Source organism: Gobio gobio (assembly GCF_949357685.1).
Source record: "Gobio gobio genome assembly, chromosome: 9".
In the NCBI taxonomy this organism is placed as follows: domain Eukaryota; kingdom Metazoa; phylum Chordata; class Actinopteri; order Cypriniformes; family Gobionidae; genus Gobio; species Gobio gobio.
In genome coordinates, this window is record NC_137115.1 from 44,814,764 (window position 1) to 44,828,134 (window position 13,371).

The 13,371-nt window shown below is 41.7% G+C and overlaps 1 protein-coding gene across 1 annotated transcript in view; it reads left to right on the forward strand.

Annotated features, from left to right (window-relative positions):
* hydin (HYDIN axonemal central pair apparatus protein) overlaps positions 1-13,371 on the forward strand; it is a gene marked incomplete at its 5' end in the record, with an annotated part of 99,790 nt that overhangs the window by 13,303 nt on the left and 73,116 nt on the right. Inside the window, 5 exons of the mRNA XM_079826164.1 lie at positions 1,069-1,194; positions 2,392-2,511; positions 3,336-3,470; positions 7,367-7,566; positions 7,659-7,783. Of these exons, the coding sequence (XP_079682290.1) occupies positions 1,069-1,194; positions 2,392-2,511; positions 3,336-3,470; positions 7,367-7,566; positions 7,659-7,783 (706 nt within the window). The remainder of the gene's footprint in view (positions 1-1,068; positions 1,195-2,391; positions 2,512-3,335; positions 3,471-7,366; positions 7,567-7,658; positions 7,784-13,371) is intronic.

The window sequence follows — 13,371 nt, forward strand, 5'->3', positions numbered from 1 at the left end:
TTTTTCCTCATTCTGATGCTCAGTTTGAAATTCAGAGATCATCTTGATCATGTCTACATGCCTAAATGCATTGAGTTGCTGCCACGTGATTGGCTAATTAGATATTTGCGTTAACGAGCAGTCGAACAGATGTACCTAATAAACTGGCTGGTGAGTGTATGGGTGCATCTCAGTCAGCTCCCTAGTTCAGTATTCAGGGCACTTATTAGGGAGTTGGCCATTTTAAGCGCTGTCTCAATCACGGAATCCTTCCAGTGCACTGAAACATTCGCACCCTAAAAAGTCCCACAATGCAATGTTCCCTTAACGGAAGTTCTGAAGCGTGAAACTTAAATCACGCGAGCCAACTCACTACACATAGCGACCAATGACGACACGCGATATATATTTTTAAAAATAGAAACCATTATTTTATTATATTTCAGGATAAACATACTTTGTTAGACAGGTAATTAACAGGTAATGAACACAATCTGGCTAAATTTATAATTTATTTACGTCTGAAATGTTGCACGTATATGAAACAAGCAAAGTATTTATCATAATGTACTTAAATATCATTACAAGTAATGTCAGAAATATATCAGCTCTGCTGTTGTTCATAAATACCAGCAATGATGTTGTACAATGAGGGCGTTGTCACGTCGCCGGAAATAGTCATCAGTGTCCCAATGTGTAGTTAGGCAGCATCCTTTACTGTCCTTACCAGTGCCCGAACACGATATACTGATTCACAAGCTCGGGAGCTAGGGAACTCATTGAGATGCACCCTATATCTGGAGTAGCATGTGTAATCACTTTTTGGGATTTTACTTACTGTAATTAATGTCTCTCTTTTATCTTTGTTTGTCACTTAACATCCAATAGACTTTATCAGTGTATGTGTGAATAAAGATGTCTGATTATCAATGTAATACAATATAAAACACAAACAAACGCAGTCTAGTCACAAATCAGCTATACAAAGAATAATTTATACTATATGGACAATTGCTGCAGTAGATAGGAAAATGTATATTTTTCACAGGAGATAAATGCACTCATAACAATCTGCAAATGTCTGTGCAGCTGATTCCATCTGTATATGCTCGAGAAATGTGCCAGACTACAGAAGAGAGATTATCAAACACTTACGAGGTGCATCCGCCCCGCATCCTGGAACTCTTAGACATGAGTGAGGCCACACATCACAAGGTAAAGTACCATCATTTTAGCGTGCTCAGCTCCAACACTTAATTAGTTTGCTCTTCTACATCACTGATTCCAAGTATCTTAGCTGCAACATTTTCAAAGTTGATTAAGGTCATCAATATAATAGTTTCTCTCTGGAGATATACTAAGAGCTTTTAATTTGTATAGAATAGCAATAGACCTTATTCAGAGCAGTGCTATGACCGGTATAAAAAGGGAGGCTGTGAGGGATGGACTAATCGTGTTTTCAATGGCATCCGCTGTAAAAAGCTGTATAAAGCTCCTAGATCATTCATAATTTTCCACAGCTCATATTTTTATCTACTGAAATTTCTTGGAAAGATATTTTTGCAGTATTTCATCAGATCAGCGCACTGCTATGAATAAGGTCTATAGCAAATGTTTACAGTACCTTTATACTGTAAATTAAAATGGAAACGTAAGGAGATTTCCTAGTTCGATTTCCTAATCATAGTTATCATGAATTATTATTATTATAAATAGGATATAATATTATTATGATACATTTAATTAACCAAAAATCACCATTGCAAATAGCAAACAAAATTAGTGTTATATTATAACAAACTGAATATATTTCCAGTAATTACAACGTTTTTAACTTTTCAAATGTTATTTTGTTTGTGCTTTTGGAAATGGATATTTACTATCCCTAATTAGGCATATTATTTTGCTTTTTAGGCTCATTTTGAGCAGAAAGTATGTGGTTTCTGCACATGTAATTGTTCAGTTGATTTATTTTATTATTTATACTTATTGGGGTATACTTTCACTCATGTGGTATAGTTAAGATGTGTGTGTGTGTGTGTATGTGTGTGTGTGGGTGTGGGTGTGTGGGTGTGGGTGGGGGGGGGGGGGGGGTTACTGCGTTGTGAGTGAATGTGAGATAAACTGGATGTGACAGATGTACTTATTATACATGAAAATCTGTCAATGACGAATCCAAGATACTGTTGTTCTGTCTCAACACCCCTCAACTGCTCCTTTTTCACCCCTTTTTTCTCTCTGGCAAAACGACAATTCACAAATTAAAGTGTGGACATGTAAAAGATGTAAAAGTATATTTAATAAGCTTATTTCACATTAAAGTTGAAATAAGGAAGCCATTTCCTCCAGTTAACATTACATCAGATATCTTCTAAGAGTTTGTCTTTGATAGTTTATTTTTGCTTTTTATAGTTTTCCTCATTAGATTTGGACCAGGCCATGTTTCAGCCGTACCCGTCTGAGATTGTCTTTCAAAACTACTCACCATTTAAGACATACAAGGTGCCCTTAGAGCTGCGGAACAGTGACAAGGTGACTTTCATTCATCTGAGTAGATCATAGTGTGTAATATAACCACACACTAAATGTATTTAACAATCAATGTTCATGCTTATTATGAACTCTTAATTCAAAGGATATAAATAAATAGATTGTATTTACCTGACTAATTGATAGCACAGGGGATTTCTATCCCTCTAAAATCCTGGACATTTTATAATGACCAGGATTTTTGAAAACCTTGGTAATGCTTTACAATAAGGTTTCATTAGTTAACACTAGCTAACTACTTTAGTTAACATGAACTAAGAATGATCAATAATTCTAAAGCATTTATTCATCTTAGTTAATGTTAATTTCAGCATTTACTAATACATTTGTAAAATCAAAAGTTGCATTTGTTAACATTAGTTAATGCACTGTGAACTAACACGAACAAACAATGAACAACTGTATTTTATTGACTAACATTAACAAAGATGAATAAATACTGTAACAAATGTATTGCTCATTGTTAGTTCATGTTAGTTAATACATTAACTCATGTTAAAGAATGAGACCTTATTGTAAAGTGTTACCAAAACCTTTATAGACAAACTTTCCCCTGTGAACAAAATAAAGATGCAATGGATTTAAATAATTGTTCTTACAAATCTTCTTTTTGCACCTCTGTATTCCTGGCATAAATCTGATCAATTGCAGCATATATGATTTTGTTAACACTTGGAGTTCATGCAATTCTAATTTACACCATTCAACTTTTTGCACTATTCCTTTAAGACATTTAGAGATTCTTTTGTTCACTTTCATGTGTAATGATCACAGGCTTGATATGGACATGTTGCTGACTATTGCAGGTTCCTCGACTGGTAAAGGTGATTGAAGAAGACTCACTTTATTTTAAAGTGGTCAGCCCATTGGATGCTAGTAAGAAAGTGGCCCCAGGCATGGCATCTACATTCACCATTTTATTCACTCCACAAGAGAACAAGGTAAAACGTATACTGCCAAAATGCAACAACTGCTACTGTCTCTCACTACTTCATTACGCTTATAATATACTGCCATTGATAGTGTACTAATTTTAGTACACGTATTTGCTTGTATTTCAAGGAATGACCAAATAAATGTTATGAAATTTGCAAAAAAAAAATACCACACAGTGATTTTGAATGATCCTAGATGTCTGTAATTGTGTGTCTCCAACACAACATTACAAATAAACTTCAATGTCAAGTTTTATTTTAATGTTTAACATATCTTTGAGAAATCTGAGAGAGTACTTTGGTAAGCACAGGGCACAGTGTTTAAACCACAGCCACTCATTGGCCCATTAGTGGCTCCTTTGCAGTCTCTAATGTGGCCTGCTAATTTATTTTGGTTTGGCAAAACATTAACACAGATTACTTAATACTGTCATTCAAATGAAGTGAGCTGTGGTGGCCCAGTCGGAGAAAGGCAATTATTGCCTCTCTTGCTTGTATTTTCTGTCGGTTCAGATCCAAGAGTCTTTTTGCATGTAGTTATTATGGATTAAGTCCTCAATACAGTAATTCCCGAATCTGGGGTTTAGGATTGATTCTCAAGGTAATCAGTTAACGTTACATAAATTCTTTTAATTTAAGAAATTCAAAGATTAAGCAGAACTGGCAGATTTTTTTTTATTATTTTGTACTCATACATTTGAATTGCTCTTAACTTGAAATATGTGAGTTAAACAAGTCTTTTAACCTAAAATATCATGTAAACTCCACTTAAATATGTTTAGTGGTGGAAACTAGCTAATTCAATGTGCTAACTTGCTTATTAGCATGAAAATTCTTTGATAGCATTAGCATTTTGCATTTGCTGAATGAGTAAGGCAATCAGTGTTAATTTCGTTGACGAATAATTTTCTTCTAACTACCTTTTTTCACTGACGAAAACGAGACGATAACTAAATAAAAACTAGTGTTGGATGACAAAAACTAAACTAACAAATAAAAACGAGACGAAAATGTTAGGGAGGGTCGATTAGGGAAGAGATCCAGTCAGAACTGATGTCCTGTGTAACAGATGTGCACATTTGATTTGAACTGATCTAACCGCTGGAAAACACGGCGCTGTTGCGCGCTCTACAGGCTCGCGCATCCCCAATACAGCACTCCAGAGTGGCTCACAATCAATGAATAGCGCACATTTATGCCAGGCAATTGTTTATGAACTAATGCTGATGAGTAATGACAATGTTTACTTTACCATGTTTATATAGTAATATGTTTTAGACGGTTGTAACAATGCATATTTTATCTCCTCATCTGAACTTGAATGACCTCCTGCAACTGCAATAGTAAGGCGCATTTCAAAATAAGAGTCCCGGTGTATTTCGCGCTTGTTTATCATTAAAAGTCACACATTATACATTAGTTTTTTGTTACACAATAAACAATATTTCATTTAATTCCCATTTAATTCATAGTCAGGAGGAAAGACCAGTATTTGACACATATTCAATAAAGTGTCAGGGTTATAATAGTTCACTAAAACCATAAAAAAAATCTTCATTACTTGAAATTAAATAAATGTTAACTGAAATACAATAAAAAACACTTATTTGAAGCTTTAGCTTAACCTGATACTAACTAAAACAGAAAATACAAAGTTATAAAAACTATATAGATGTTTTTAAAAAACAAACAAAAAAGTGAATTGAGCTCTCTTTCGTGTAATTTTAATGTCAAAAACAAAATGATGTCAAAACATCTGTTTAAGTGACAGTCGGTTATGTAATGCTTAAATACTTAATGTATTACAATTTAACTAAACTCATTAGATTTTAGTCGACTAAATCTACTGTAGATTTAGTCGACTAAAATCTTATGATATTTAGTCTACTAAAACTAGACTAAAACTAAAAACAATTCAGGTGACTAAAATATGACTAAAACTAAATGGCATTTTAGTCAAAAGACTAAAACTAAATCAAAATTTGCTGTCAAAATTAACACTGAAGGCAATATAACGTTAGAACATTTAACAGATATCTGTTAAAAAACTAAACTCATGCTCCACTCGTCACCATGATGGTAACCCCCCCCAAAAACCCTACATAACAGAAACTCTTGTTATTAGCATAGCAAAACATTCAACAATACTAAATCTCCCACCGCGATACACTACTCACGGTTCAAAACACAAAAAAAAATGTCTTCCTTGACATTTCATTAAATAGTAATTAGTACACTTTTAACAACTAATAAGAGATTTATTTTTACTAAATATTATGATAATAATATTATTTACTAAATATACACACATTTTTATCTTCCAAGTGCATGTCATGTGACTTGGGTGATCGCTCAAGTTGCATGGTGGAAGGACAAAGAAAGCCAGTTTCCCCATTTAGCCAGGTAGGCAAAATGCTACCTTGGAGTCCCAGCAACATCATCATTTTCGTAGCTTGTTACGAAATAAAAAATCTCTCTCACCTCAGAAAACCGCTTTCCTGTCCTGTCAGCCGTTATACTGTGCTTGTAGCGCACACTCTTTAGTTACACGCAAAGAAACTACGAGCATGCAACGTTACAATGTTACAACAATTTGTAAGTCATGAAATAAAAGTAAAGTACCAAAAAAATCACGTAACTGGTTCGACGTGTGTTAGCTGCAGGAATGAGCGATGTTCATTCTGTTCATCAGGAGCAGTTTTCATGTTTCATTAACAGTTCATGATGTATTGTGTATTCACCATGGTAACTGTTGTTTCCATAACCACAAAATGCCACTTTATTTCCACTATGTTATTTTGTTTATTTTTAAATTAGTGTGGTGGCTACTTTATAGTATTAACAATAACTGCTATTTAATAGCTTTAACTTATAGGCCTATTTATTAATTAGTATTAGTCATATTCATACAATTGATGTGTTTGTTAAGTAGGCTAAAGTGGGACATTTACTTGTGTTTGTCATCAATTTTTATTAAATAAATGTGCTTGTTTTTTTTAAACATTATGTTGAATGGTAAAATGAGTAGATTATTTCTGACTAATCTACAGTGCAGACATTTATTTCATTTTAGTTTACTCAGGTATAGAGACAGAGCGACACGCGTCATAATCTGAAGACCACGCCCATCTGCTTTTATACATTGTTCTGTTTTTTGTTATAAGTCCGAAATGACAATGAGGCAGCCTCCCGCAATGCAAAGTCAATGGAGAGCGTTGGATTGTTCCCCCCCGGTGTGGGCGTGGCCTAAATACGCTCTGTCTCTATGCTAACTGCTCTAAAGGAAACGTGAAGCCAATGTATAAAGTTAATAAAGATAAAGTTAATAAGTTAAATTATTGCTGTTGTTATTATTAAGTTAAAAGTGAATCTAGTGTTATTATTGCTGGTGCCCTGCCATGAACCCACAGCAAACAGAACCGAACTGTGGCTCCAAAACCATGGCATGAACCGAACCGTGGCATAGGTGTATCGTTACACCCCAACTTAACATTAATCTTACACACACACACACACACACACACACACACAAAACAGTGAAAAACATTATACAACAATGGCAAAGCATTCTGGGAAAAGGAAATCCCAGTCCAGTTTCAGTTAAATGAAAAAGTTTGTAGCTCATAAAACTCAAAGCAATGAAACAATTCAGATTACTTAAAACCCTAACTCAAAAGAAAAAGAAAGTTCTAAATACTCAACAATTCATTTGATTGAGCTAATTTGTTTAATTTAGGTGTGCCCTGATCAAACCAATTCATTATTTTGAGCGTTAGGGTTCATAGTGTGTACCAGATGTATAGTACCATATCATATTTAGGTTTGTTTTTAAGCCTTGTCTTCTTCAAGGCTTTATCTTCCGCTATATGTCACCACTCACTTTCAGATGCTTGTAATTGTAGGATTACATTCACAGACTCATCTGTGTTACTGAACGCGAGAAGTTTGAGGTACCCATTCGCGCAATTGGGCCCCGTGCCATCTTGGACTTCCCAGATAGTCTGCATTTCCAAGTTTGTCCAGTCAAGTGCTTGTCCCAGAGAACTCTGCTTGTGCGGAACATAGGAAATTGCGAAGCTAAATTCCAGATCAGCACATGCAGGTAAAAGAGGAGTGACATTGTGGTGTGTAGATTTCATTATTTGAACTATGACTGAGTTTCTTTTTATGACTGCGTCTATATTTTCCCCACAGGCCATTTTCTGTAGAGCCATCTGTAGGGACTCTTGATGTTGGTCAAAGCATGCAAGTTACTATTGAGTTCTTGCCTAAAACCACAGGGGATCACAGCCAAGTTTTGCTGCTGCACTACCATTCAGGTACTTACTGCTAATTACATCACCACAATCTGTTTCTACAAACTTCTCCTCTGCAACACTGCTATATGTCACTGTGACACAGGGACTGATTTCCACATGCACCCACCTCTGTCCTTCTCAGCAAGCGTAAAGGATCTTATTATTAGCCTTCACCATGAATGTCTATTCATCTTTATATTTTCCAATTATTCTCTACTGAGAATTGTTTTAATATACTAATGTGCTCTTTTCACTACCCACACACACTGCATAGACAATAACGTAGATGACATTTTAAAGTAAATTTAGGCTGAAAAACATCACATTGACTCATCACATAAGCCAACTTGCATTGTTCTATTTGAGGCAGAATATATGTATACATGATTTTCCTCAAGGTTTTGTGAAATTGAATGTATTATTCTTTAGGTGTTGATTACCCTGATGTTATGATGATTAAAAAGCATCAGTTATGTTGTTGTATTTGAGCTTGAATGGGCCCTTTAGGCAAATAGTTATATTAATAAATCCTATTAACAGATTTTTTTTAGCCTGAAATGCTGCGGGTGCCTGATTAATCTTAGACTATATCGTAGTATGAGAAGGATGCACTGGTCCCACCTCTAAAAATGGTAATTTTGGGATCTGTATATGTGCCAGAAATACAGACTTTTATATTTCTATTTTAAATAAATGCCGTACTTTGAATTCTCAAACTCTCTGGGCTCTATGATATTAGTCATTTGCAAATGATATTTCGCATAATCCAATAGTGTATTTGTTCTTAGGGTTCATTTGATTACGTCTTAATGCTGAATCATTGTTTTAACTGAAACAGCTGTAGCTGGATAGGCATTATTCATAGGCAAGATGGTGCCAAGAAATTTTTAATTAAAGATCATGTGCATGGGTAAGAGGGTGTGTTTAAACTGACATGCCAGTGTGTGCATGAATTATTGTCTGTGTGAATGTGTATATTTAAACGTAGTTCAGCATGTGGTTTAGTTATGTGTGTGTGATTTGTGTAGGTGCTCTGCCTGTCTCACTGAATAAACACACAGGTCTGCTGAAGGCCATCGCCATTAACATTTTAATATGCGTTCTGTTCTAAAAATACTACTTTTCACCCATCAGGGGAGTATCATTTTTAATTTAGCGCCTTTTCCTGTCTCCTCCTCATTTATGTTTAATACGAAGCTGCTTTGGAGCATGTCTTCATTGGTTTGGTTCTGGGGTTGGCAGAAACATCTCCCTGCAGTCCCAGTTGCATCTCAGATAAGCACACAGACCTGTCTTAAGTCTCTAAAGGTGCTCTTTCTATGCAGTGTATAGGGAAAACACTAACCTTGCACAATTCTGCATTTAAGGTGTGATGCTTAACCTGGAATTCATCAAAGTGTCTGTCAATGCTTAATGATTTAAATTAAAATTAGATAAGGATAACACAATCGCTGAACATTTTATCACAACTTAATTTCACTGTGTTCAATCCACTTGTAAATGGAAGTTTACTGAATTAATTTGTGATGGGGCTGCATGATTCATTTTTATTTCGTAAACTGAAACTGCATGAGTGGATATTTAGTTCCCAGGATGCTTTGCATAGGGCTGAAGTGTGGGAGTAATTTTTCTTTTGAGTAAAAGCAAAGACCTGATAGTGTTTATTGTTCAATTATGAAGGACATTTCTGTTGAGTTTCTGTTGTTGCAGTTTTTGTGGTTACTAATGTGCTGTAATCTTGTGGTTAGGTTGTAGGTTTTGTTCATTGTATCATTAAATGAACATAGCTGTGCTAATGTCAGTGCAGTGAAAAAATAAAAATGTCTAAAATGAAGAATTTTTTTTTGTAGAAACTTAAAAAGTTAATTAAACACAAAAAGTATGCTCTTATTTATGTAAAGACCCTGCATGCATTTTGCATAAGAACATTGTTCCCTTTCGTTCAGTCACTACGACGTACGTTAGTGACTAACGAATGGGGGTTTCGCTTAGAAGCCAATCATCTTCATCGTATTCAACAGCGCCCAATGGCAGTGCCAATGCCATGGGCATGCGGAATTTGCATGCGTAACTCCGCCCCACCTCGTGGGTATATAAGGAAGTACGCTGCGAACATCGCATTATGTTTCTGCTTTGGAGCCAAGAGGATCTCTTCACTCCTACAAGCCTGATCTGAGTCATCGACAGCTTTCGAGACGAGCAGCTTTCCAGAGGCGTTGGTGTTACGGCGCGTTCCAGTGATCATCATACTGCCTGCCTGCTGATCTGCGCAGTGGTCCGCTAGACAGCTGGTGTGTGGTCCCTGGGCGCTTCGGCGTTCTCTGCGAAGCTTCCTCTCATAAAAGAGCTTACACGTGACGCGTCCTTTTCAGGATGTCTCGTCCGTGTACTTCTGGGTGTGGTCGGTTGCTTTCCTCTTCTGATGGGCACGAACACTGTCTGATATGTTTGGGCTTTCAGCATGCTCAGACAGCGTTCGCGGATGAGTCATGTTCTCACTGCGGGAACATGACCATCGCAATGTTGCGGTCAAGACTCCATGACCTTCGTACTGAAGTGAGAGTCCCCTCTACCACACCCCGATCTACTGAGTCCCAGAGGCCCAGTACTTCGGCTGGTGGTCAGGGTGACTTGACGGTTACGGTGTGGAACAAAGCCCCGACGCTCATGCCTCGGGCCACACCCCCGTCTTGCACATTGCAACCCGCGAGTGTTCAGATGCAGATCGCGGGGCCGGCTCCGGCCCCCCCGCGCATCTCATTTGGCGCTCCAGAGGAGGATGCGATGTCGATCACCGCATCACAAGGTGGGCTCGAGTCCTCTGGAGATGATGACTCGGCTGTGCTGCCGCCCTCGGGCGTGCCAGCATTGCCCGAGTCAGATCCAGAGCTGACAGCCATGTTGTCTCGGGCAGCCGCGAGTTTAGGGATCGAGTGGAACCCTCCACCCGGTCCCGAACGCTCAAGGCTCGATGATTGGTTTTTGGGGGCTCGCGCTGACACCCGTCAGTCCTTGCCCTCAATACCTTTCTTTCCCGAGCTGCATGAGGAACTCACGCGGTCCTGGAAGTCCCCGTTGTCTTCCCGTGACCGTTCACTGACTTCCTCCGCCTTCTCCGTCCTCGATGGGGCGGCAGCTAAAGGGTACACTGGGGTCCCTCCAGTTGAGCGTTCTGTTGCGATGCAACTGTGTCCTCAGAGCGCTTCAACCTGGCGTGGTGATCCTAAGCACCCCTCCAAAGCCTGTCGATTCACATCAACCTTGGTGTCGAAATCGCACAGAGCCGCGGGGCAGGCTGCCGCTTCGCTGCATGCCATGGCGATCCTCCAGGTCTACCAGGCCAGGATCCTCAAGGACATGCACGAGGGTGGAGTTGATCCGGGGCTCTTAAATGAGCTGCGTGCCGCCACCGACCTCGCTCTCCGGGCGACGAAGGTGACCGCACGCTCCCTGGGTCAAGTGATGTCCACAAATGTGGTCCAGGAGCGTCACCTGTGGCTGAACCTGGCCGATATGCGGGACACCGAGCGAACCCGGTTCCTCGATGCCCCCATATCCCAGGCCGGCCTCTTCGGCGGGGCGGTTGAGGACTTCGCCCAACAGTTCTCAATCGCCCAGAAGCAGACTGAGGCTATTAAGCACGTACTGCCCCGGCGGCCAGCTGCTGCCTCCACCCCGCCGCCGGCGCAGTCAACTCAGTCTGCTCCACGCCGAGGACGCCCTCCTAAGGCTCCCGCCCCTCCCACCCGGTCCAAGCAGCAGCCTTCACCCGGGCCGGGTCGCGGAGGAAGCCGTAGGAAGGCGTCCAAGTCCCCTCAGGCCGCCCCGCTAAACGCCAGGCCAAGCGGCGCTCCTGAGACGGACGGCTCAGGGATGGGAAATTCTTTCAAGGAGATGGTAGCAGGACCACTCCTTCCCCCGGTGGAGGGCCGGGGGAGAATCCTTTGTTCAGCTGCTGGCCCCCGGGTCAGCAGCACCCTATGTTGGTCAAAGAAAGAATTAACACTCCCATCCCTGAGCCCACAGAGTCCGGTGATGACGGTGCGCGCCACCCACGGGTCCCGCCACTCGCATCCCACTCTGTCGCCAGCCTCCTGGCAGAGCAGACCCCAGTGGAACGCTGGTCCTTCCCTGGTCTCCTCTGTCAGGACGCAGCTGTCAACCGTGCCCCCGCACCGGGACGCCCCACAGCCTCCCATGTCCGGGCCGGTGACGCTGCATCGCTGCAAGCCCACACCGGGTACGTCTGTACACCGTATGACCCCGCTGGTGCAGTTTCTGGATGTCTGGCTTCAGCTTCCAGGGCTGTCCCGCTGGGTCGAGCGGACCGTCAGGCGCGGCTATGCGATTCAGTTCGCACGGGTTCCTCCCTGCTTCCAGGGAGTCCGTTCCACCATGATCGGGGCCAACGCCCCCGTCATGCGAGCGGAGATTGCCACCCTACTGGCGAAGGGTGCGATCGAACCTGTCCCTCCAGCCGAGATGAATTCCGGGTTTTACAGCCCGTACTTCATTGTACCCAAAAAGACCGGTGGGCTACGGCCAATCCTGGACCTGCGCATCCTGAACCGTTACCTTCACCGGTTTCCGTTCAAGATGTTGACAGCGAAACGCCTTTTCGAATGCGTTCGTCCACACGATTGGTTTGCAGCGATCGACCTGAAGGACGCCTACTTCCATGTCTCCATTTTGCCTCGACACAGACCGTTCCTACGGTTTGCTTTCGAGGGGCGGGCATATCAGTACGCAGTTCTACCATTCGGGCTATCTCTGTCCCCTCGCGTCTTTACGAAGATTGCCGAGGCAGCCCTTGCGCCCCTTCGGCAGCACGGGGTCCGCATCCTGAACTACCTCGACGACTGGCTCATACTGGGTCCCTCTCGAGAGCAGGTTTGCGGACACAGAGATCTGGTGCTCCATCACCTAGCCCGTCTGGGCCTTCGGGTCAACTGGGAGAAGAGCAAACTTTGCCCCGCGCAGAGGATCTCTTTTCTCGGTATGGATATCGACTCGGTCGCCATGTGCGCGCAGCTTTCGAGCGAGCGCGCGCAGTCTCTGCTGACTGCCCTTCGACAAGTCGAGGGCCAGAGTGCGGTTCCACTGAAACATTTTCAGAGGCTCCTGGGGCATATGGCATCTGCAGCCGCGGTAACGCCGCTCGGATTGCTTCATATGAGACCGCTTCAGCACTGGCTACGCGATCGAGTCCCGAGATGGGCATGGCGGTCTGGCACGCTCCGGGTACTAGTGACTCGGGCCTGCTTACAGACACTCACCCCGTGGTCGAACCTCAAGTTTCTACGGACCGGAGTGTCCTTAGAACGAGCTTCCAGGCATGTTGTTGTGACAACAGATGCATCATCCACGGGCTGGGGTGCCATGTGCAATGGACAAGCAGCCGCGGGCTCCTGGACAGGACCCCAGCGCCTTCTGCATGTCAATTGCCTCGAGTTACTGGCTGTACGGTTCGCCCTGCACCGCTTCCGAGCGTTGCTGAAGGGTCAACATGTGCTAGTCAGGACAGACAACACGGCCGTAGTAGCGTACATCAACCACCAGGGCGGTCTACGCTCCCACCGTATGTCTCAACTCGCCCGCCATCTCGTTTT